The sequence below is a fragment of the Protopterus annectens genome, chromosome 8.part0 (assembly GCF_019279795.1).
Source record: "Protopterus annectens isolate FY-2018-M chromosome 8.part0, PAN1.0, whole genome shotgun sequence".
Lineage (NCBI taxonomy): Eukaryota > Metazoa > Chordata > Ceratodontiformes > Protopteridae > Protopterus > Protopterus annectens.
Window position 1 is genome coordinate 762,374,352 of NC_056741.1, and position 25,355 is coordinate 762,399,706.

General features: G+C 40.4%; 1 protein-coding gene across 1 annotated transcript in view; it reads right to left on the minus strand.

Moving 5' to 3' along the window:
- The window catches only part of CDC14A (cell division cycle 14A), a 1,552,589-nt gene that overhangs the window by 425,764 nt on the left and 1,101,470 nt on the right, over positions 1–25,355 (minus strand). Inside the window, exon 13 of the mRNA XM_044080231.1 lies at positions 24,748–24,886. Coding sequence (XP_043936166.1) covers positions 24,748–24,886 — 139 coding nt within the window. The remainder of the gene's footprint in view (positions 1–24,747; positions 24,887–25,355) is intronic.

The window sequence follows — 25,355 nt, forward strand, 5'->3', positions numbered from 1 at the left end:
ACACGCATATCATTAGATACATTGTTACGAAGGAATGGGATAGATTTGCCAAGTTTTCTGACATGAATCTCAAATTTGCCAAGCCTTTAAAGTATATATTTAGGAACAGCAGTTGTATTAAAGATTTGTTAGAAAGAAACTCAGGCAGTAGTGTTAAGAAAAATAAGGTAGGCACTTTTAAATGTGTTTTTTGCCAACAAAAAACAAAACCGGAGCCAGCAAATGGTGATAAAAACTGTATTAAATTTAAGCATCAAGGCAGAAAAAACACATACCGGTTTCGGCTGGTAAATTACACAGCCTTCATCAGTGTATCAAAACTCACAGTGATTCCTGCCTGTTAAATATATGAGCATAAATTCCCATTGGTGGAAACATTATAAATATTCATTAAGTCCTGGAGGGAAAAGCCCACCCAGATTAATGATCCACTTTTTTTCTTTTCTGTTTAGAATCTCATGCCAACCAATTTTATTTTTACGGTCACCCTGAATCACATCAATAATTGTGAATAGAAATATTGCTGATGGGTGTGACAACTGGTGCTTGTACAATGCATTTGTAAGCTTTTTCTGTTTAATATTACTATAGTGTTCTGAGATACGTAACCTTAAACATCTTGAAGTCTGACCAATATAAAATGCACCACATTTGCACGTGGCCATGTAAATGGCCCAATCAGTACTACAGTTGCAAAAGATATTGATATCAAAGACCTTTGGACAGTTGCGACTTGAAAATTCCTTGGTGGTACATATATATTTACAATTTACACAATGACCACAGGGAAAACAACCATACAGATTGTGTCCAGAAATAGTAGTTTGTATTTTGTTCCTGCCTCTCATGTCCCTGGTTTTGTAATGGTTAAAATAAGATTTCATATTTTTGCCATTTCTGTATGAACACATACATTTGTCAGGGATAATCCTGGCAACTTCTGGATCACTCTGCAAAATATTCCAATGACGCCGCATAATATTGACAAAACCCATAGTATTTCTCCCATAAGTTGTTGTTAGTCTAAGTGGTTTAGGTGATGTATTGTCATTATCCCTGTCCTTATATTGAAGCAACTGACTACGCTCCATGCCTTGCACCTGACTCCTTGCATTAGTTAGAACCCCTGTCTTGTAACCTCTTTGCTTAAACCTATGGGTAAGGTCCTCCGAATTTTTATGATATGTTGATTGTTGTGAACATATCCGCTTCGCTCTGCTGCATTGTGATTTCGGGATGTTATTGGCTATGTGAGGAGCATGAAAACTTGTAGCATGCAACAATGAATTGTACTGAGGGAACTTCCTATATGTCTCACTCTCAAGTGTGCCATCAGGGAGTTTACGTATGACCACATCCAAGAAAGTCATCTTGTGGGCATCATGTTGTTCCGTAAACCCTAGACCCCATTCGTTGTTGTTCAAATATTCTACAAAAGCCAACAAACTAGACTCAGTACCCCTCCACACTAGCCAGATATCATCAAGATATCGCCTCCAAATATCCAGTTCTGGAAGAAAAATATTTCTGGTGGAATCATAGATTAACTTGGTTTCGACATAAGCCATAAAAAGATCGGCGTATATGGGGGCAAAAGAAGCCCCCATAGCCGTGCCCTTGATTTGCCAATAACAATCATCTTTATAATAAAAAACATTGCAAGTAAGGACATATCTAGCCATGTCCACCAAGAATTCGTTGAATGAAACATCATATAAACCAGAATATTCCAACCAATACGCCAAGGCCCGAAGGCCAGCTTGATGTGGGATATTGGTATATAAAGCACATACGTCAAGCGTACATAAATACCAATCTTCTTCCAACTGAGCATCAGATATGATTTGTAAAAAACTTATAGTGTCATTCAGTCTTGACCGAAGACAACCCAACAAAGGTTTGAGATATTTTGTCAAAAACAAAGACAAGGGTTCAGTTAGATATTTTCTTCCAGACACTATAGGTCTCCCCGGTGGATGTGTAAGATTTTTATGAACTTTCGGAAGAAAGTAGATATATTGAGAGTTACAATCCCTGATTGTTAGTTGGAATAAAGTGTCTTTGGAGATTATACCCCTATCCAAGGCATTTTTAAGGAAAAGTTCAATACACTTACTGAATCTAGGTACAGGGTCATTGAGCATGTGGTTATAATATCTAGTGTCTGACAATTGTCTAAGGGCCTCACTGTTGTAATCATCCCAATTCTGTATTACAACAGCCCCACCCTTGTCTGCTGATGTGATAACAATTTGTTTTTCTGTAGTTCCAGTATGGCTTCTTTCTCCCTAAAAGTTATATTGTTATGTTTCCAGGCCAAACTTGAACCATGAAAGTGAACATCCCTAAGAACACTATTTTGAAATTGATGTACCACAGCATTCATAGGTGGGGAGAAATTAGATGCATGATATATAAATTTACCTTTTTCAAAATCCACACCAGAATCTCCAAAAAACATTTTCAAATTAATCAATCTACAAAAACTAAACAAATCTTGTGCAAATGTGTCTTCAGAAATAATGGTGCCAGGAATAAAATTGAGGCCTTTATTCAAAATTTTCACATGTAGATCAGATAAGACATAATCAGACAAATTTAGAATATTATTGACAGTGTTTTGGTTCAAGTCCCCAATGCCAACTCCAAAAGTCCCTGTACATTGTGTATTCTTTTTGTGTTTGCGCCCACCCCGTCTACGTGTACCCCTAAAGGGGCTACCCCTGGGCTTCTTTTGGGCAATGGTGATCCTGTTGCTGTCAGGGATTCATTGTCAGTGCCTGATGATGTATCACATGATGAGGTAACATTGTAATTACTTTTTCTCAAGATGGATCTGGGTCTTTTCCTTTTCTTATCTGATATTGGGAGGTTGTTAAACCTCACATGCCTAGATTGAAAGGAAAATGGGTTGCCCCGGTTATAATCCTCTTGGTCTCTATTAAATTTTTTCATCTTGCGTGACCGTAATTCAGCATCAAATTTTTTTCAAATCCTGAGCCACTCTACTCAATTTGCCTTCAAAAGAAGGCTCCTGTTCAAAGTTTTTTAACTTATCTGCCAAAATCATGATTTCAGACAGCCCCTTATCTATAGCTCGATTATGAAATTTGTAAAGTTCGACCACAAAAGACATTGTGGCTTCATGTTGTATTTTCGCCCATTGTGTGGTTAATTCATCATCTGCATCACTCACATGCGGAATGATCCTTATTCTTAATCCCCTAGGGGTAATATTTGCTGCCTGGTAAGCCTTAAAAAGCTTACTATGCCATACATTTGCTCGTAAGGCCCTGAGTGATCTATTCAAGTCATCAATTAAGTTTTGACTTGTAATATCCGGGTTACAATTCCCCAACAAGTCTCCATTCACATCTTTATTTGGGTTCAAACCAAAAACCCTTAAATCCTCACGATCAGCCACTAAACCAGAAATGAGACTGGACAAATCCATGATGGTAAAAATATGGACCACAAAAAAACTGTGTAGCTGTCAATAATGGTCAATCCAGAATACCACGACAGCAAAGATAGGTTGTTAATAAGGACAATAGCAGCATCCAAAAGTAATGTTTCTAAAAATTATTATAAGAAAAGCTGCGTCCAATTGAGACTACTAGTAGATAAATATGTGTTGATGCAGAAGATGAAAACCACCCCCTTAAAATGAAAAAGCCAAAAAATGAAAGAGGCTGTAGAAACCAAGATTGCAGCTCAAAAACCAAAAGTTCAAGTGGATAAGGTTCTGAAAAACAAACCTCAAATGAAGATCAGGACTTCCAAAGCTAGTCCAATCCGGAATGAGGTCTCCTAAATCCTAATGAAGCCTCTTATGCCCTTCCATAAAGTATGAATAATACTATCTGGTCCAAAAGATGGTCAAACGTTTGTATAATTGTAACGAAACACAATAGTGTACCTTAAAATAAAGGATAATGTGTAAAAACCCACACAACTGTCTGTTGGCAAACATATATTATGCCAAAAGAAGTCAATAATAGTAATTCTGTGGTGATTTCCCTATTGCAAAACAGATCTAAATATACTATCTTGGATGTCCATGTGCCAAACCATTATAATGACCATTACATAAATATAACCTGTGGAGAGCTTATTCCAACATGAATATCCCAAATCTACAATGTATATTTGGAAGTAGGTGAATATTATAATATAAATATATTGTAGTTTTGGCTAGAATAGAGGTCCCTCTATGATCGCTGATAATCAAAAAATGACCATAGGTTGTTAACAGCAACTACACATATGGTTGTAATAATCAAAAAGAATCAAAATACACCATATGTGTGTAGATACTACTAACCACCAAAACCAATATAAAACTGCATCTAATATCCACAATGAACGGGTGTATACATATAAATCACCTACCAAAGGTGATGATATAAGACCCCATGGAATACTACTGCTTGCCAGGCCCAAACCATCCAATGTAAATCAGATAGGCAACTCTACTGATGATATCCAAGTCTTATATATAGTGCCACTTAACCCTGAAAAACCAGAATACAATAATGCTTATTGAGCATACTAAAAGTACCCCAGTTGTTGAATATAAAACTAATTATATAGTGATCTAAGGACCATTAAGTCAATAGTACCAATATTTGTACAAAACAAGGCAAATAACCCTATAATTCAAAAAATTGTCCCACTACTATCACTGTTAATAAATCAAAGACCAACAATAATATTCTAAATTTGTCTGATTATGTCTTATCTGATCTACATGTGAAATTTTTGAATAAAGGCCTCAATTTTATTCCTGGCACCATTATTTCTGAAGACGCATTTGCACAAGATTTGCTTAGTTTTTGTAGATTGATTAATTTGAAAATGTTTTTTGGAGATTCTGGTGTGGATTTTGAAAAAGGTAAATTTATATATCATGCATCTAATTTCTCCCCACCTATGAATGCTGTGGTACATCAATTTCAAAATAGTGTTCTTAGGGATGTTCACTTTCATGGTTCAAGTTTGGCCTGGAAACATAACAATATAACTTTTAGGGAGAAAGCAGCCATACTGGAACTACAGAAAAACAAACAAATTGTTATCACATCAGCAGACAAGGGTGGGGCAGTTGTAATACAGAATTGGGATGATTACAATAGTGAGGCCCTTAGACAATTGTCAGACACTAGATATTATAACCACATGCTCAATGACCCTGTACCTAGATTCAGTAAGTGTACTGAACTTTTCCTTAAAAATGCCTTGGATAGGGGTATAATCTCCAAAGACACTTTATTCCAACTAACAATCAGGGATTGTAACTCTCAATATATCTACTTTCTTCCGAAAGTTCATAAAAATCTTACACATCCACCGGGGAGACCTATAGTGTCTGGAAGAAAATATCTAACTGAACCCTTGTCTTTGTTTTTGACAAAATATCTCAAACCTTTGTTGGGTTGTCTTCGGTCAAGACTAAATGACACTACAAGTTTTTTACAAATCATATCTGATGCTCAGTTGGAAGAAGATTGGTATTTATGTACGCTTGACGATGTGCTTTATATACCAATATCCCACATCAAGCTGGCCTTCGGGCCTTGGCGTATTGGTTGGAATATTCTGGTTTATATGATGTTTCATTCAACGAATTCTTGGTGGACATGGCTAGATATGTCCTTACTTGCAATGTTTTTTATTATAAAGACGATTGTTATTGGCAAATCAAGGGCACGGCTATGGGGGCTTCTTTTGCCCCCATATACGCCGATCTTTTTATGGCTTATGTCGAAACCAAGTTAATCTAGGATTCCACCAGAAATATTTTTCTTCCAGAACTGGATATTTGGAGGCGATATCTTGATGATATCTGGCTAGTGTGGAGGGGTACTGAGTCTAGTTTGTTGGCTTTTGTAGAATATTTGAACAACAACGAATGGGGTCTAGGGTTTACGGAACAACATGATGCCCACAAGATGACTTTCTTGGATGTGGTCATACGTAAACTCCCTGATGGCACACTTGAGAGTGAGACATATAGGAAGTTCCCTCAGTACAATTCATTGTTGCATGCTACAAGTTTTCATGCTCCTCACATAGCCAATAACATCCCGAAATCCCAATTCATCAGAGCCAAACGGATATGTTCACAACAATCAACATATCATAAAAATTCGGAGGACCTTACCCATAGGTTTAAGCAAAGAGGTTACAAGACAGGGGTTCTAACTAATGCAAGGAGTCAGGTGCAAGGCATGGAGCGTAGTCAGTTGCTTCAATATAAGGACAGGGATAATGACAATACATCACCTAAACCACTTAGACTAACAACAACTTATGGGAGAAATACTATGGGTTTTGTCAATATTGTACGGCGTCATTGGAATATTTTGCAGAGTGATCCAGAAGTTGCCAGGATTATCCCTGACAAATGTATGTGTTCATACAGAAATGGCAAAAATATGAAATCTTATTTTAACCATTACAAAACCAGGGACATGAGAGGCAGGAACAAAATACAAACTACTATTTCTGGACACAATCTGTATGGTTGTTTTCCCTGTGGTCATTGTGTAAATTGTAAATATATATGTACCACCAAGGAATTTTCAAGTCGTAACTGTCCAAAGGTCTTTGATATCAATATCTTTTGCAACTGTAGTACTGATTGGGCCATTTACATGGCCACGTGCAAATGTGGTGCATTTTATATTGGTCAGACTTCAAGATGTTTAAGGTTACGTATCTCAGAACACTATAGTAATATTAAACAGAAAAAGCTTACAAATGCATTGTACAAGCACCAGTTGTCACACCCATCAGCAATATTTCTATTCACAATTATTGATGTGATTCAGGGTGACCGTAAAAATAAAATTGGTTGGCATGAGATTCTAAACAGAAAAGAAAAAAAGTGGATCATTAAGCTGGGTGGGCTTTTCCCTCCAGGACTTGATGAATATTTATAATGTTTCCACCAATGGGAATTTATGCTCATATATTTAACAGGCAGGAATCACTGTGAGTTTTGATATACTGATGAAGGCTGTGTAATTTATCAGCGAAACCGGTATGTGTTTTTTCTGCCTTGATGCTTTAATTTAATACAGTTTTTATCACCATTTGCTGGCTCCGGTTTTGTTTTTTGCTGGTATGATATCATTGGGGGCCGTGCATTACCCACGCGCAGGAAGAGGTTGTTGGTAAAGTTTTGCCAACAAAGCCTCTTCATTGCTAACACCATGGATATGTATATTAGTAGCAGGAAGAGGTATATAGTAGCAAAATCGCACTATAATTGTGACACCACAGGGATAGTGTACATGGCAGTGTGTGATAAATGCGAGGCATTTTACATAGGCAAAACGGAAATAAATTTAAGGAAAAGGATATATGAATATGTCTATGACATTAAGAGAAACGCACTTTATAAGCACACACTAATATGCAAATCTGCTACATTTTTATTTTTTGTACTAGATAAGATGCCAATGGATATTAGAGGGAGTCCAAATTGGAATACAGAGAGGTGTATTAGCAGCTAATTTTTAGAGGCAAATAAATGGATTGGCTTGAATGATGTAGTCTCTGACACCGGTTTTAAAATTAAGATCTGCCAAATTATAGTGGATTAATGTTGAAGTTTGTTTTTAAGGTTAATCCAAATCACAAAGCATTGTTTTAACATGGTTTTTATTATTTTAAGGTATTGTATTTATATTCACTATTCAGTAATGGTTTCATGGTCAGTTTGTTTTTCCTGACATTAGATGGCATTATTTGATAGATTTATAATTTATGGTCTTCTTTTAATTTCACTTTGTGTTTAATACCATATTTAATGTAGCCAATACGTTATTTATTCAGGAATTTTTACTCCGTAGGCAGTCTGACAAGAGTGTGCTCCCCTACTTGATTTATTTTCATTTTATGTATCTCTTCATTCATTCATTAACTCATTAAGTGCTTAATTGGTGAGGTTATATACGGAGTTACTGGTCAGTACTAAAATGTCTTTCCCTAGATGAAGCAGTAGCATATTTTTAACTCCCATGCTCCCAGCTGCTCTATTAGAACCAAAGTTAATATTACACCATGGCTTTCTAAAGATACCAAAATGTGACTCGGAAACAAAGCATAGGCCACCTACCGAAAAACAAAAGCCCCACTTGATCAACCCAGATTCAGACAGCTAAGGAATGACACCAAAAAATCCATAACCTTAGACAAAAAGAACCACTACTACCATCTACTGCAAAAACACCAAAAACAAATCTCAAAAGTTCTGGGCAGGAATAAACAACTACTCCACCCAGGCCAAACTGCCACTCCACACCTCTCAGCTTCCCCACAAAAATCCCCAGTAGACATTGCTAATAACTTCAACAGCTTCTTCACAGAGACTATCCAGTCTCTAGCCAGACAACTCTCCCCTTCTTTCAGCTGCTCCTGTTAGGGGTTGCCACAGTGGATCATCAGTTTCCATTTCTTTCTGGCCTCTGCATCCTGCTCTGTCACACCAAACGCCTGCATGTCCTCTCTCACCACATCCATAAACCTTATCTTAGGCCTTTCTCTTTTCCTGTTACCTGGCAGCTTCATCCTTAGCATCTTTTCCCAAATATACTCTGCATCCCTCCTCAGCACATGTCCAAACCAACATAACCTTGCCTCGCTGGCTTTGTCTCTAAACCTTCCAACCTGGGCTGACCCTCTAATATATTTATTTCTAATCTTGTCCACCCTTATCACACCCATTGCAAATCTTAACATCTTTAACTCTGCCACATCCAGCTCTGACTCCTGCTTTTTTGTCAATGCCACTGTCTTCAAACCATATAACATAGCTGGTCTCACTACCCTCTTGTAGACCAACTCTTCCCAATGACTCTAATTCTAATGCAGCCACACCCAGTACCCACACATACTTGACATTCCAACCTGTTCCTACTCAGCTTATTCATGCCCTACTTAAGAAACTAAGACCCACCACCCTGGCTGCTGACATCATTGCATACCCCATCTCAATCTTGATCAACAGAGCTATATCTGAAGCTACTGTACCCCACTATATGGAAAATCTCCTATGTCATACATTCCATAAAGCAGGCAGTTCCACTGAACTGTCAAACTTTAGACCCATAGCTATTCTGTCACCTCTAGCTAAAATTATGGAGAAGTGTGTACACATACAGCTCGTGCACTACCTCACAGAGAACAAGCTGTGGACCAACTTTTAGCATGGCTTTAAGACACACCACAGTACTACTTCTGCCCTCCCCTCCTTTCACTAACGCCATTAACCACAACCGCAATAATAGCAAGCTATCCTCAGCACTCTTTCTAGATCTATCCAAGGCTTTTGACATGGTTGACCACTAAATGCTTATAAATACCTACTCCTTAAACAACCATGCACTGCAATGGTTTCAATCCTACCTGCAGGGCAGGCAACAGACAGTCCTATGGCAGGACAAGCTTACCCATCACATTAGGAGTCTCCCAGGGCTCGATACCAGGACCCCTTCTTTTCTCCATCTTTATCAACGACCTTCATTCAGTCATCACAGATGCTACCTGCATTCTATATGCAGAGGACTCCACCTTGATTTGTTCTGACACCTCACCAGCTACTTTATTCACATTAACCCAAAATACCTTCAATACAGTGGAAAAATGGCTCTCCAATCAACATCTAATCCTAAACCCCAACAGAATTAAGCTGCTCCTCTTCTCCCCCACACGCAGGACCCTCCCCTGCTATCCTTCAACATAATCGCTAACAATGGCACTATCACCTCCCCAGAAGCCCAAAATAAACTACTGCGTGTCATAATTGATAACCTGAAGTTTGATGCGCATATCAAGCTATCAAAACCAGTAATAAAAAACTTGGTCCTCTTTACAGAACCAAACCTTTCCTTACCCCACTTGCTAGAACTGCAATTACCCGTTCCCATCTACTATCAACTCTTCTCTACGCCTCACCTCTATTCTCCAACTTAAACAAAACAGATCTTAATAAACTATCATCCTGCTATAACCACACTGCCAGATTTGCTACTGGCACAGCCTGCCGGACACACCACTGTCACAACCTAAATCGCCTAGGATGGCTTGAACTGCCTAGCCTACAGCAATTAAACCAGCTAATAGTGGCACAAAACGTCTTAACAACCAGAAAATACACCTGCACTAAAAATATTATGAGCCCCTACACCAGCACCTGGCCACTGCGATCATCCACTAGACTCCTAGTTCAAACAAACAAATCCAACTAGTCAGCTGGGGACACTCCGTTTGCCAACTTTGTTGGAAAAACATGGAACAGACTTCCCAGCTGACTTTACCCTAGAATCTCACTAACTCAATTCAAAAACAAACTCAAGAATTACTTCAAAACTCATTGGCTATGTCCTTGCACTAACCCCAACTAGTGACCTCTCTATCACTTAGGTGCTTACCTTCAACTACTTCTAACTTTTTTCTAGCACACCATTTCAGGAAGGATCAATTGTATAACTGCTGCTCAATGTCTCTTAAACCTGAATGTAATGTTATGTATATATAACTTTGAAAATAATGTTATGTTTTGTAAAGTGTTTTATAATAAGTTAGTATTATATGTGCTAAATGCTGGTATTGCTTATGACTGTAACCTGCTTGAAAGTAGCATTTACTAAATGTTTAATGTGCATTATTATCTTGGAGCTTTTCTCCCCAGGCCTCCGCTGAAAATGGACATATATCCAGTTGAACTATCCGAGTCAACAAATGTAAAATAAAAAAAAATAAATCATTTATACATGTTATCTGATGAAGTCTATGATACTACTGATGAAAACATGTACTGGTGTATGTCAGCATTAATGTCTTATGCAACACTGCTGGTCCTGTGGTTTACGTTTAAATTATGTGGTTTGCAGTGGAAACAGCTATCAGTGTGTTTCTTTTTGGATTTACAGTTGTATTTTGGGCACTTTTTCCTCCATTTTACTGTCGGTTTGTTGCCATGGTCAAGTCAAAAGTGGTGCCTCTTTCATGGGGAAAACAAGCAACAAAAGCCAATAAATTTTTAAAGTTGTTAAAAGTTATTTTCTCCAGCCCAAAAAGGAAAACAATTTCTCCACAGAAAAAATGCTCTTAAACTACTTCAAAAATAAGTTATGCACACACAACGTTACATCTGATTTATCCATTTTCATTCTTCCTCAACTGATGGGGTCTTGGATCAGACAACGCTTATTCCAGATCACTGGAACCAACTCTCAAGCTCCTCCTTTTACGCACAATGCCCTGCCAGCCTAACATGCCTCAGACTGAGTTTGCTGCCCTTGGTAGACCATGAATAATACTTTAAAAGAACTTAAAAGGGTATAGATTAATGTAAAAGAACTAAGGTTCAAACAAGGGATCACAGTTTCCAAAATACAGTCTCTCAGGACTCTCCAGTACAGGGAAAGGGATTAGGAGGGTGAAAAAATGAAAATGGACTACACAGATTTAATATGGTGAGTATATAACTTATCTGATGTTGTCATTTCTATTCATTCCTCAACCGATAGGACAGTGTTTCCCAGCTATATGAACCTTGGGTGGTACTCATGGAAGGACATTTTAGAGTACTGTGGAGCCGAAAGCAGCTCTGTTACTAGAAACCAAATCCAATTTGTAATGAGCAATAAATGTATGAGCACTGGACCAGGAGCCAGCTGCACAAATGTCATCTATAGAAGTTCTTGACAAAAGGCTGAGGATACAGCCATAGATCTTGTGGAATGAGCTCTAGGGGGTGTGGCAAGGGCAGCCTTCTTTTACTACAGATGAAAATATGCAATTAACCATTTGGCCAGAGTAATTTAAGAAAACTGTGAGGTTAATGACATCTTTGACAAGACTCAGAAGCTACCTTAGGCAAAAAGGATGGGTTGGTCCATAAGAAACCCCATCTCTGTGGAAAACCAAGTAAAAAGGCTTGGACGAAAGAGCTTGAAGCTTGGATACTCATCTAGCTGAACAATTAGTAAAATGGTTTTCCAAGACAAAAACTTAAGGTCTGACTTGGTTGAGGGTTCAAAGGGATTTGGGTCAGATCTTGAAGCAGGGTAGTTAAATCCAAAGGAGGAGTAGGAACCTTTAAAGGATGCCTAAGCAAAAAAAAACTCCTTTGGGAAGGCCTTGCATAATCTAGAAGAAGCTAAGGAAGAATGATTTTCACTTAGATGGAAGTTAGAAATGGCAGCCAACTGAAGCTTAATAGAACAAACCAATCAGAAACTTTGCAGTGTGGAGGATATGAAGTTCACTCCTTGAAATAGGTTATGAACCTATTTCACTAATAAAACTCAAACTATAAAATACATACTACAAAATAATAAAATAGTAGGTAGTGCACAGTTACGTTGGTAAAATAACTAGCCTCTTCACTAAAAATTGAAGCTAAAATCTCTGTTAATGGCCCAGAAAGCAAAGATCTTCCATTTACTTTGTAAATCTTCTAGTAGATGCCTTTTGAGAAGATAAACTATGACAGACCAGGGAGGAAGGCCTAAGCTGTCTAGTAATCAGGGGAAAGTACAGTTGTGTACACTAACCATAAATGTAGATGTTAGAGTGTATTCACTGTTGCAGTCATTACATTAGGGAAATCTGCTGGCAGGTTGCCCTCAGTCGGCCTGAATATTAAAGTCTAGGGTCCTGCGTCGGTTAATGTCTCCTCTTCCATGACGTCAGGTCGTCAGGGGTATAAAACATGCAGCTGACGCCATGTTCTTTAGTTTTTCTTGCCCCAGATGTCAGGTGCCCCCCAAATGGGGAGCAAAAATATACATCTATATATAAAAATGCAATAGTAACAACAAACTTTACCTTCATCTAAAAGCAAATACACCACAAAGACTGTAGAATATAATGAAGGAAAGAGAAGCTCTAGAAAAAAAGGGGGATGGCAGGTGGGTAACCCGGACTGCAACAGTGAATACACCCGAACATCTACATTTATGGTAAGTGTACACAACTGTACTATGTTCTTCGTGTTTCACTGCTGCAGTCATTACATTTGGGTAGAATCCCAAAGCTATGGATGGGAGGCTGGAACTAAATAGTATTAGGAGCAGCTATAAGGCCCTGCAGAACTGCAGTGGCAAAGCCTGCCCTGGACTTGGAGAACAGAGGCAAATGATAATGCTTTGTAAAAGTATGAACAGAGCTCCAAGTAGCAGCTTCTAGAATATCTTTGGTTGGCACCCCTCTGAGGAAAGCTGCTGAGGTAGGTGCAGCCCTGGTGGAATGTGACCTGATACCCTTGGGCACCGGTTTACCATGATGCAAATAGCAGAAACGGATGCAGTGACTTATCCACTTTGAAATAGTCTGCTTTGAAATGGCCTTTCCCTGTGATCCTGCAGCAAATGCCACCAGTAGCTGCTCAGACTTTTAGAGATTTGGTTCTGTTTAAGTAGAATCTTCGTCTGTGTACTTCCAAGGAATGCAGAATCCACTACCCCTTGTTTTGTGGATTTGGGTAAAAAGTTGGCAGGTGAATAGTTTGGTTAAGAGCCACACTGAATACCACCTTAGGTATAAAGGAAGGATTGGTCCTGAGGGACACCCTGTCTGGGTAAAATATAATAAAAGGCTCCACAGCCATGAGGGCCTGTAGTTCAGAAACCCTTCTTGCTGAAGTGATTGCCAGAAGGAAAGCGGTTTTCCAAGATAAAAACTTTATATCTGCAGTAGCTGCTGGTTCAAATGGAGGCAGGGTAAGCTTTTCCAAAACAAAATGGAGGTCCCATGCAGGAACTGGTGATCATCTGAGGTGCCTTAAATTTTTGGCCCCTCAGATACTGTCTTAGTAAAGGATGAGAAAAGATGGGAGGCTCAGTGTTGCAATGAGCCGAGACGGCAGAGGCATGGATTTTTATTGATGAAAAAGATAGGCCCTTGTCAAGCATCTCAGTCAAGTATTGTAGAGTCTGAGGAATATTTGGCTTTGCTGTGTCAGTCCCTTGTGCTTGGTTCCAAGCACAGAATCTCTTCCATTTATCAGCATAAGATTTTCTAGTATTAGGCCTTCTGGCTTCCAAAATGACATCCATCACAGATTTACTGAGAGGTGTTGTTTGAATAATTACATGATCAGCCATGCTGCCAGGTTCAGAGTTTGGAGCTGATTGTGCAGAATTTGATTGTTCTGCTGAGAGAGTAGATGAGGTATTTGAGGCAAGTACCAAGGAGGGAATTGAGACATATTCCTTAGAATTGGGTACCAGTGCTGGCGAGGCCAGTCCGGGGCAATTAGGATCATTTTCGTTTTTTCCTGTCTGACCTTTAGTAGGACCTTGGGAAGAAGAGGCAGAGAAGGAAAGGCATAGACTGACAGGTTTTTCCAACTGAAGGATAGGGCATCCACTTTCCATGCTTGTATGTGATAAGTTCTTGTGCAGAATTTGTCCAGTTGATAATTCTGGGGGGAGGCAAATAGATCTATGTTTGGGCTCCCCCATTTCTCTGTTATCATGCTGAAGACTTGTGTATCCAGTTTCCACTCGTGAGGGTCCATAAGATTTCTGCTTAGGTTGTCTGTCAGAGTATTTTGTTTTCCTGGCAGGAATTGAGCTTGAAGATGTACTTGGCAAGTCAAAGCTGTGTTGCACAATGCCATGGCTAGTCTGCAAAGAGGGTAGGAATGTGTACTCCCCCCTGCTTGTTTATGTACCACATAACTGTGGTGTTGTCCGTCTTTATCAGTAGTTGTCCTGGATGAAGTAAGTCCTTGAAGGCTGCCAGGGCATTCTGAACAGCTAACATCTATTTCTGGTTGATATGCAGATGCATTTGTTTTGGGCTCCATATGCCCTGAATGCATCTCCCTGCCAGGTGGGCCCCCCAAGCATAGTCTGATGCATCTGTAGTTAGGGTTTGGTTGGCAGGGGATACAGTGAAAGACCATCCCATGTTCTGGTGACATGTCTTTGCCCACCAAAGAAACTCCTGTTGCAGGCAGGGAATGAGAGGAATCATCGTTTCCAGACTGTGACAATGCTGACTCCATAAACTTTTTAGATACCACTGTAGTTTACTCATATGCAGTCTTGCATATGGAATTAGTACAGTGCAGGATGCCATGAAAACCAAAGCCTGCAGAATTTGTCCTGCAGAGAACTGGGTTTTTGTTGCCATCTGTTTGAAGTAGTCAGCTGCCTTTATCTACCGTAAGGTAAGCCATCTGGGCAGTTGTATTCAAACTTGCACCCAGGAATGTAATCTTTTGAGGGGGTACCAGTTGTGATTTCTTTTCATTTATTGTGTACCCTAGGCATGTTAGAAGCCTTTTTACAAACGCCAGATGTTGAAGAAGAATGTCCTTGTTTTCTGCTTGAATGAGACAGTCATCCAAGTATGGATAGATTGTATGCTTCTTTGTCTGCAAAATGCAATTACTGGTGCCAGGCACTTTGTAAAGACCCTGGGCGCAGTAGATAAGCCAAAGGGCAGTGCAGAGAATTGGTAATGCCAGCCTTGAAGCAGAGGTATCTTCTGCACGATTCCCTTATTGGGATATGCAGGTATGCCTCTTTTAAGTCTAGAGTCACTAGCCAAGCGTTCTTGCCCAGCATGGGCAGAAGCTGTTGCAAAGTCAGCATTTGAATTTTGGTATGTCCAAGAATGTGTTCAAAATCGATAAATCCAGTATTGGGCACCAGGCATGGTCTTTTCTGGGTACCAAGAACAGTTGAGTAAAACCCTCATCCTCCTAGTTCTGGTACTGGCTGAATAGCCCCCATATATCCATTAGGGACATAACTTGTTTTTGTGCTTCTGCCCATTGATTTTGTGGCAGGTCTGGCCCACTGTTTGGAATTGGAAAGGTATGGAAATGAAATCTGTATCCCTGGGATACTATGTTTAATACCCACTTGTCCTGGATTATTAACTGCCAATTTTGAGCATGAAGTGCTAGTTTTCCCCCTAAGGGGGCTGCCAAAAGATAAGTGCTTGGTGATGGCAGAGGAAAGTCATTGAGACTGTTTAATGTAGGGTTGTGCTTTGTTTCCTCCAGATTTGAAGGTAGAGGCACCCCATTGCTTTGACCTGTAAGAACCCTGTAATTGGCATCTAGAACCTTTTGAGTGCCTGGATTTGCCCCATGAGGCTTTGTCGGACACAGGAAAGGACCAGTTTTTTGTGGGCCAGTGTCTACTGAATCTTGGTGGCTCCACTTGTAAGTAGTCTTTTACAGTTTGCATAGACTTAGCTTTGTCTTCCATTTTCTTTAAAACCTCTTCTGCCCTATTACCAAACAGAGTATCATGCTGTAAAGGTGCATCCAACAATTTAGCTTTAACATGATCAGGCAGATTTTGCTCCTTGAACCAGGCATGCCTTCTAATCACAGATCCAGTAACTGTGGCCCTGCAGGAGGCCTCCAAGGAATTAAAACCACATTGCAAAGTATGCTTTCCAACCTGTTCTGCTGCATGCAATAAATCCTGTAATTCTTTATTTTCCACACATTCAGAAATCATCATTTTCTGTTTCAATAATCCAATAACATGTTGATATTTAAGCATATGAAACTGGCAGTTTAAGGCCCTAATTGCCAAGGTTGCAGATGTATAAACCTTCTTTCCCCATCTATCCAGCACTCTGGAATCTCTATCAGAGGAGGTAGGATTCTTAGCTGTTGAGGCCTTTACACATTTGGGACAATGTGAGATAGTTTCAGGGTCAGCAACAGGATTTTTGAATAAAAATTTGTGGGAGTCAGGAACCCTGTAATATCTGTCTGGCTTGCTAGGAGCTGGAGGTAGGGAATCTGGAGCCATGCTCGATTCCGAAAACACATTAACAATGTCTAATACAGGAGGTAAAGGCCTATGCTGAAGGAGAAGGAAATCCCTAAGCCTCTTTTTTGATTCTGAGAAATCTTGACTCTCCCAGTGAAAATGTTCCCTCAAAGTATGCAAGGTTTCTCCAAAAGAATAATCTTCAGGAAGAGATGCAGATGGGATGGATTCCTCTATCTGAATCCTCATAAGGTGGTATAGACAATTCCTGATCAGAAGAGGAATCAGAAGAAATAGAAACCTGATTTAAAGATTCAAAATTAGTGTCTTCCTTAGACCTCTTATTAATCGGGGGGGGGGGGGGGGGGTTGGGATCAAGGTAATTAAGTCTTCAGCCATTTTGATAATCTGTTTTTTGGACATAGAGGCCTGATCACGTGGCTCATGCGTCAGTTTTTTAGCCTTAGAAGTTGCTTTTGCCTTTGTTTTTGAAGTTGGCGTCAGTTTTATGTAGAAATGCTGAGGCCTGAAAACACCCTCAGAAGCCGGTGCCTGCTCAGCGGCTCTGGACCCATCCAAGGAAGAGACACATCCACGGGTACAATATTCTGAGAATCTCGCGGCATGCCAGACTCCACATGGGTCTCGGCAGAGGCTTGCGACTCGAAAGTAGCGGGTATCAGGGGCTGTGAAAGCGCCTGAGTACCGGCGACTGGCTTAGGAGAAGCTTTGTTGTCGGTTTTGGACCTCAACGGTCTGTCTCTGTTCTTCTCTTTGCATGTTTTGTCAACTCCGGTAGTCGGATTGCTATCAGACAACATTTCAGGGTAGTTAAATCTGTTTCCAAAATATTTTGAGGTAAAGATATACTGACGCTTAATAGTGCATTGGTTAAATCTAGCACAAAGAAAAAACGAAGAAATGGATAATATTGCCCAAAAGTCACTTAAACCAATAATCCAAGCAGTATACACAAGGAATGAATCCAATCCACCAATTTAAGCAGTTTTATTGCAAAAAACACAGAACCACGTATAACTCCTTTATCATGAATGCCTTCCCTATACATTCACAAGCGTTTTCGTCATTAAATTGACTTCATCAGATGACCAGCATATCATAAAACCTTTATTTTATACTTCAACACATCCAATAGAAATTCACCATTATTTAACTGATTTTTAATTAATGGTGAATTTCTATTGGATTTGTTCCTCGTGTATACTGCTTGGTTTATTGGTTTAAATCTAGCACAAAACTGACAGCAAGGCACATTATGATCTTGGCCTAGGCAAGGAATACAGTACAAATGGAAATCCTTATGAGGTATTTGCTTCCCCCAAGTAATGCAATTAACTTTTACTGACATCGGTATGGAGCAAGAAACTGGGTACTTAGATTTAAATTGAAGACTTCGGTTCTGAAACTCAAATGTGAAACTTTCAGGAGTCGGCCGACTGTCACTTGTGAATTGCTTCTGCTTCGGGCACCGTGCAGCAAGAAAGACTACAGAAAATGGCGTCTGCTGCATGTTTTATACCCCTGATGACCTGATGTCATGGAAGAGACGACAGCAAACGACGCAGGACCCAAGACTTTGATATTCAGGCTGACTGAGGGCAACCTGCCAGCAGATTACCTAAATGTAATGACTGCAACAGTGAAACACCATCTGAAGAAACCATGCAGTCTGTTTGAGGTCTGTTATGTCCGGATGAGTCATCACTGTTGGATGAAACAGGTGGTCTGGATCGGGATACAATATCCAGGGTGGATGTATAAGATGAAGCCAAAGGAAAGGAAACCAATTTTGACAAAGCCAAAAGGTAGCAAATAGGATAACTGTGCTCTTCAACCGGTATGCTTTCTATAGAAATTTGGGAATTACAGGTAACAGGGGGTAAGCACAGAGAAGACCAGAGGGCCAACTGTGGACTACAGCATCTCTTGGTGACTCCCCCTTTGGAGGACTAGGGAGAAGAACCTGCTGCACTTGCTGAGGGGAGAAGTGAATAGGTCGCAGCATGGCCCGACTCCATTTTCAGAAAATTCTCTCTCCCACTTTGACATTGACAGACCACTTGTCAGTCATCAGAATGGACCTGCTTAGTTTGTCTGCTTTCTCTGGAATGTGCATTGCTATGAGAAACTGGCCAGAAGAGATCATCCATTGCCATGCTCTCACTGCTTCTCGGCACAGCAAGTACAGATCTGGTTCCTCCCTGATTGTTTGTAGTCTGGAACATCAGCAATGTCCTTCTGAACAGAAGCTGTCCCAAGGGGGAAAGCATCTTGAAAAGCCTACAATGCTAGGAGAACTGCTCTCATTTCAGGAAACTGATATGCACCTTGGCCTCTTCTGGAGAACACATGCCCTGGACTGTCCTTTCCAAGTAGTGCCCCTCCACCCCATTTGGGAAGCATCCATGGTTACTGTGGTCATGGAATGAACAGAAGGATGGCCTTGAGAAACATGTTCCAAGTGAAGCCACCAAAGAATATGTTTTGCAAGATTATGTGACCTAGACTGGGGCCAGCAAAGTCTACTGAAGAACGAACCACTGTCCTGATAGAGTCCATGGCAGAATTTGCATGTGAAACTTTGCCAAAGAAACTAGGGAGATAGCTGCTGCCATGCATCCTAAGGTTTGTGAGATTAAAAATGCTGGAAGAGAAGGATGAGAGATCACTCACTTGACCCAAGATCTGAGTGTCCCAATTCATGTTGAAGGAAGAGAGGCTATATGAGTGACCATGTCTAGATGAGTACCTATGAACTCCAGACTCTCTGTAGATGTGAGTTGTGATTTGATGTAACTGACTGTCATGTCTAAGTGAAGACAGCTGGAGTGAGTAGTTCCTTGCCTGTAGAAGTAGATGCTTGGATGGGGCACATAGAAGCCAGTCATCTTGGTATAGAAGCATTCTGAATCCCATTAGTCTCAGGTGAGCTGGTACCACTGCCATACATTTGGTAACACCCTGGGGGCTGTGGTGAAGCCAAAGGGCAGCACTATGAACTGGTAATGACCTTCTCCCAGTCAGACATGTAAATATCTTGGGAAGTTGCATGTTCATTTTGATGCAATAGTATGCATCCTGAAGATCTACTGAGCACATCCAGTCAGCCTTTAATGGTAGGGGTAACGTAGACTGAACCATGACCATTCAGAACCTTGAATATCTCACAGTTTGTTTGCTTAGATCCAGGATGGGTCTCAAGTACCCTGATTTTTTTTTTCTTCAGTAGATTCCAGATCTTATCTGGTCAGCAGGAATCTTCTGGATGACTGAATTACTCCAAGTTTTTCTATTTATAATTCTGCAGTCTCCCTCTGGGTGGAACACTGTGGATTCTTTTCATTCTTGCAGGGGGAAAATGGTATGATATAACCTCTGGATTTAATTTTCGGCACACAGTAATTTTTCGTGGTGGATGCCCAGGCCTTTTGGTGCAGAATCAAATGCCACTAGACTGCCTCCAGAGGGCAAAACTCAGGCAACCTTTCAGGAGCGCTGGTACGGTTTTGTCTAGGAAGGAATCTGGAAAACCTGATTGAGTGGGCTACCTCTTTTCTGGTGGCAGTGTCTTTTAGAATTCCCCCTTTGCCTTTGGCAGCACTATCTCTTAGTAAGTCTTGGAAAGGACCCTGGGATTTGTGGAACCACAAATTTCTACCTCCCTGATAATTCCAAGAAAAGGGTCTTTAAGGAGTAGAAAAATGGATCCCCACAACAAACAAAGTCTTTCCTTCTTGTTTCCTTCTGGAGAGTGGTTCTTTGACTTTTAGGCCAAATAAGAGCGAGCCATCAAATGGAGCACTGATGAAGGAAGACTTGAAGGACACCACAAAATCGCAAAGGCACATCCAGGCATGCCACCTAATGGCTATGCCCAACGTGGCCACCCATAACATACCCTCTTATAGCATTGAATATCAACCTCATGGATGCATTAGCTATAGACTGAAGGATGGCCAGTTATGGAGAGACTATTTTGATCCTAAACAGACATGGAGCCTATAAAAGATTTGGAGAGCTCTTTAGTCAAATCTCTTTGCAATCTTATGAAATGTGCCATGTAACACAATGGCTGCACAGCAAAGGTCGCTGAAGCATAAATGAGCTTACCAAATATTTCCAAAGCCTTAGATTCCCTGTTAGAGGGATGGACAAAAGAACTCTGCTCTGCAATGTCTTTCTTAGTGGCTGCTGCTGCAACTATGCCATCAACTAGGACCACCTTGCTCCAGTATGTTCTGCCCTTCAGGGGGGCTAAAATGTATCTGGGTACTTAGGGATGGACTCTACAGTTTCTAGTTCCTTCCACACTTGGCGTGAGATGAGGTCTAGGTGGGTGGGTGGTCACCCAAAACGTAGCCGGGACAGACTTGAAAGCTTCTATGAGCAGACTCCTCTTGGTATAGGGTGTCAAAAGAACAACCACTTTTTTGCTTTAGGGGTTCAAGAATGTCTCCAAAGGGGATGTCTTCAGGTGGAGGTCTGGGGGACCCCTCTCTCTCATTGAAATTGGTGTCTTCATTGAGAGTTTCCTGAGGGGAATTGAAGTGTCTCCTTTTACACATTGTATTCTGAGGGACCTCATTAGTGGGATGGTCTGGTGAGATACAGAAGTGACTGGGGAATCCTGAAGGACTGTCTGGAGACTGAATGGGCCTTGGCTGTCCCAGTGGAATAGAAGAATGAGGCTCAGAGCAAAGAAAAGAAGGTGGCAGACATATACAATCCAAGGGGTATGGATGTCCTCTCTCTTGGTAAAGAGAAATCCCTTTCCACAATCTTGAAGGCAGAATGCCTAGAGGCCACCGAAGTGGAGGTATCGAAGCAGACATCACCTGCACTGCTGCCCTCTGAATCCCTCACAGATCTCCAAAGGATGGATTTGGACCCAAGCTGTCCAGCCCAAAAGCTCTGAGGGGCAAGGATGGATGTGATAACTTGAGTCAACCCACATCCTCCTGATCTGGCACTGACACTTCAACTCCAATAGTCTTCCTGCTTTGAAAATCTTGGAGCCAGATGGCTCAGGGGAAGTGAACAGTCTCACAAAATGAGCTGTCTTCGTATCAGACAATGATACCCCAGAGATCTCATTTTTGGGGGCTCCAAAACCACAGGCTAGATCAGAGCAGAAGCTATAGGAGGACTTGTCACAGACAGACTCACAGATCCAATGGGAGATACAGCAGAAATTACCCCATCTAGATCTGAGCTATAAGGAATTTCCTCATCATCTTATCCACTTCAGCCTCAGACAAACTCCTGGAAGACCTGAGTGAGGAGCTAGTAGATGGTAACCTTGAATGTTTAGTAGGGACTCTTGCAAAGAAAGGAGAAGGGAGTTGAGAAGGTCTCAAATCCAGTGAACGAGGTGACCGGATCTGAGGGGACTTCATTTTTGAAGCAGTAGGATCCGTGGCATTGGGATCTGATTTCTTCAACATTTTCGGTGGTGGCTCTAAAGATGGAGCCAAAGACGCTGAGGAATCCAGAGGCCTCGTCTTGGTACCTTTATATTTGGGAGCAGAGTCAGGCTTCCCTTTGATTTCTTGTAGGGGGTTTGAGCCCCAGATGGAAAAGAGGAAAAAACAGGAGGAAGGTGACCATTCAAAACTTATTTGTTCCATCTATCGGCAAGTGCCCTGGCATTGAAAAGTGCACAAACAGAACATCTTGAATCCAAATGGGCAGCGCTGAAGCAATAGATAAATTCCCTGTGGGCATCTAAACTGGTTATTTTTGTGCACATAGGACATGCATTATTTGAAACCAGATGGTTTTGTCTGCCATCCCGGAGTGCTAGTTTTAAAAGAAAAGGCCAAAAAGGAAAATATTTACTAGTTTGTATTTTTTTAAACAGAAACTACAATCAATGGCAGTAAAAGGTACCCTAAAACATGGGTAGAGAGAGACATGGGGAAGGAAAAGGAAAGCTGAATGCCAACAATGGTACAAGAAGGAAATACCGAAGTTTCAGTAGAATTGAAATACTAAAAACCGGACAAGTAGAAAAAAAAATTTGTGAAAAACTCTGAATAAAGGAAGGAAAGTGAAAAGTAATGGATGGCTTACTGGAAACAATTCTTGGAAAAACTCACGGTTTTATCTGAAATTACTCCCAATAGCTCGAGAGAAAGAGGATCCATGTCTGTAGCGATAAGACAGCAAACAAGATCTGAGGTATGTTAGTTTGGCAGGGCATTATGGTTAAACGGAGGAGCTTGAGAGATGGATCCAATGATATGGAAGCAGCAGCCAAGTCGGATCCAAGACCTCATCAGTTGAGAAATAAATGAAAACAACATCAGATACTTTAAACTGACAGGGGAAAAAAGTGCACTCACGTTTAAAAATACACAAAGTCTCCAGTTAGTCTGCTAAAACACAAACTCTTACATTAAAAATAACTTTCATCAGGAGGAAAGTACATTTAAACAAGAACATTTTTTATGTTTAAGGTTTTTCCCAAAAGGGAACAATCTGCCTAGCAAAAAAATAGCACAAGTACACAAGACTTGAAAGCACAGAGGACTGCCCTTGCCAATAAGCAGGAAGGTTCTGAAAGGCTTGCAGCTCAAATCTGTGATTCTGGGCTGCTTAATGGTTTGAGTGTGTGGAAAGTTCCCAGAAGCTTTGGAAGTTGGCCAGCTTTTGTACCCCTGCCAAGATATAACCCCATTCAGCTAAGGCTACTGCAGCAGTGATAAATATAATGAACATAATTGCCAAAAGGTGCGCAATATAAACTGCCAAACCAGCAGCTGCTGTGGGGGCACATTCTAACCTGACCACATATGCAGTAAACAGTGTAGTACTTAACTTGCTTCTGGCTAAGCAAGCAGGCACACAATGTAACTACATGGTAGTTTGACTGATAATTAGCCAAATAGGAATACCCCTTGCAGCTGCATGATGTTACAGCAGCCACAAAGCAGTTCCAATGCTTATTTGCATTAATATGCTGATCTGAAACACCACAATTTCCTTTATAGAAACCTACGGTCTTCAACTGTGATCTATTAATAAAGACAACAATTCTGAATCTGCCTGGAATGTGACAATACACTGTCAGGTTTCAGCAGATTCCAGAGAATTTTTCCTCAAGTAGACAACAAATGTTGGAGGTGTGATGGGGAAGAATGAGGTAACTGGGAACATATTTGCTGGGAGTGTGTTACATTAGTGGACTTAAAGAATTGCCTGTGGGATACACTGTCAGAGATACTGGATGGGCAGATTGGTGTGACAAGGGACATGATTTTTCTGAGCTATGATACAGAGTTAGAATTGCTTAGACATGGTAGGGGCCTTGCAGTGTCTAATTATGGTGGCTGCCAAAAAAGCAATTACTAGAAAATGGAAATCAAAATCTAAACCGACTAAACTAGAAGTAGTGAATATTGAGAATACATAGATAAAAGAACTGGAATTGAGACCTTTAGAAAAGGGTAGGAGCAAACTACATATGAAAAAAATGGGAATTGTGGGAACAATACATACGCGGAGAAATGAGGTTTAAAACAAGGCAGGACTTAAATGAGCTATGCAGTGTTTGACTGAAGATGATTGGGTAAATTATAATGGACGTATAATGTTTGCAACTGGGAGTGTGTCAGTATGGTTTGTGATGTAAAATGCTTTCAACTAAGATTGTGTTGGTGTGGTTTGTTTTCATTTACATACATGTATGATTGCTTATGTCGTAAGTGGTTTAATTAAAAAAGTTTCTTGTTTAATGCAATGTTGCTTAGGTTATATGATATATATCAATACATGTGAAGTATAAGGTTTATTAATATTAATTTAATACAGTTTGATTACTTTTGTATAAATGTAAAATTGCCTATCTCACAAGTGATAATTCAAACAAGGTGTTTAAAAACAAAACATACTGCCAGGTTTCCAGTGCCACCAGCAACCTCCACCTCCCACTGCTTGTAGCACAATAATCTTCCTTACTTACTCTTCTAGAAAATGCTGCTGTGGTCCTATGATTGATCCTGGGCGACATATTCTGATCCAGGCTATGGCTTCTGCAGCTGTGAATCTGTAGTGCTTCATCAGGTAACACGCTATTAATGTTCCAGTTCTTCCAAGACCAGCTAAGAAAAGCATAAGAGAAATTGGAATAAAACTCCGAACACACACTGTGAGCCCTTCCTAATCTATGTCATAATCAAAAGCATAGCCATTGTCCTTATAATGTAATATTAAAAGAAATTATTCCGACTCTACATTTCTCAGTGTTGTTTAGCTAGTTTAAAAGAATTTTTGCTCAATTCAACACTAAATCTAAGTTACTTTCTCCCTGTCCAGTTAAGACTCCAAGCCTATGAGCTAAAGGATTTTCATTCCAGTCCTTATCTCTTTGATGCCACCCAGCCAAGGCTCTAAAAGGTATGAAATTGAGTTACTGAACACCCACTGATAAACAGACTACTAGAACTCCAGGAGCTACAGGGATGCAGTCGCATACAGATATGGAAATGCAAATACTAGAATGGTAAGAGTAGCATATCCTACCACTGTTTAAGTCACTTGAAATCAGTAGAACTGTCAGCTAATGGCTTG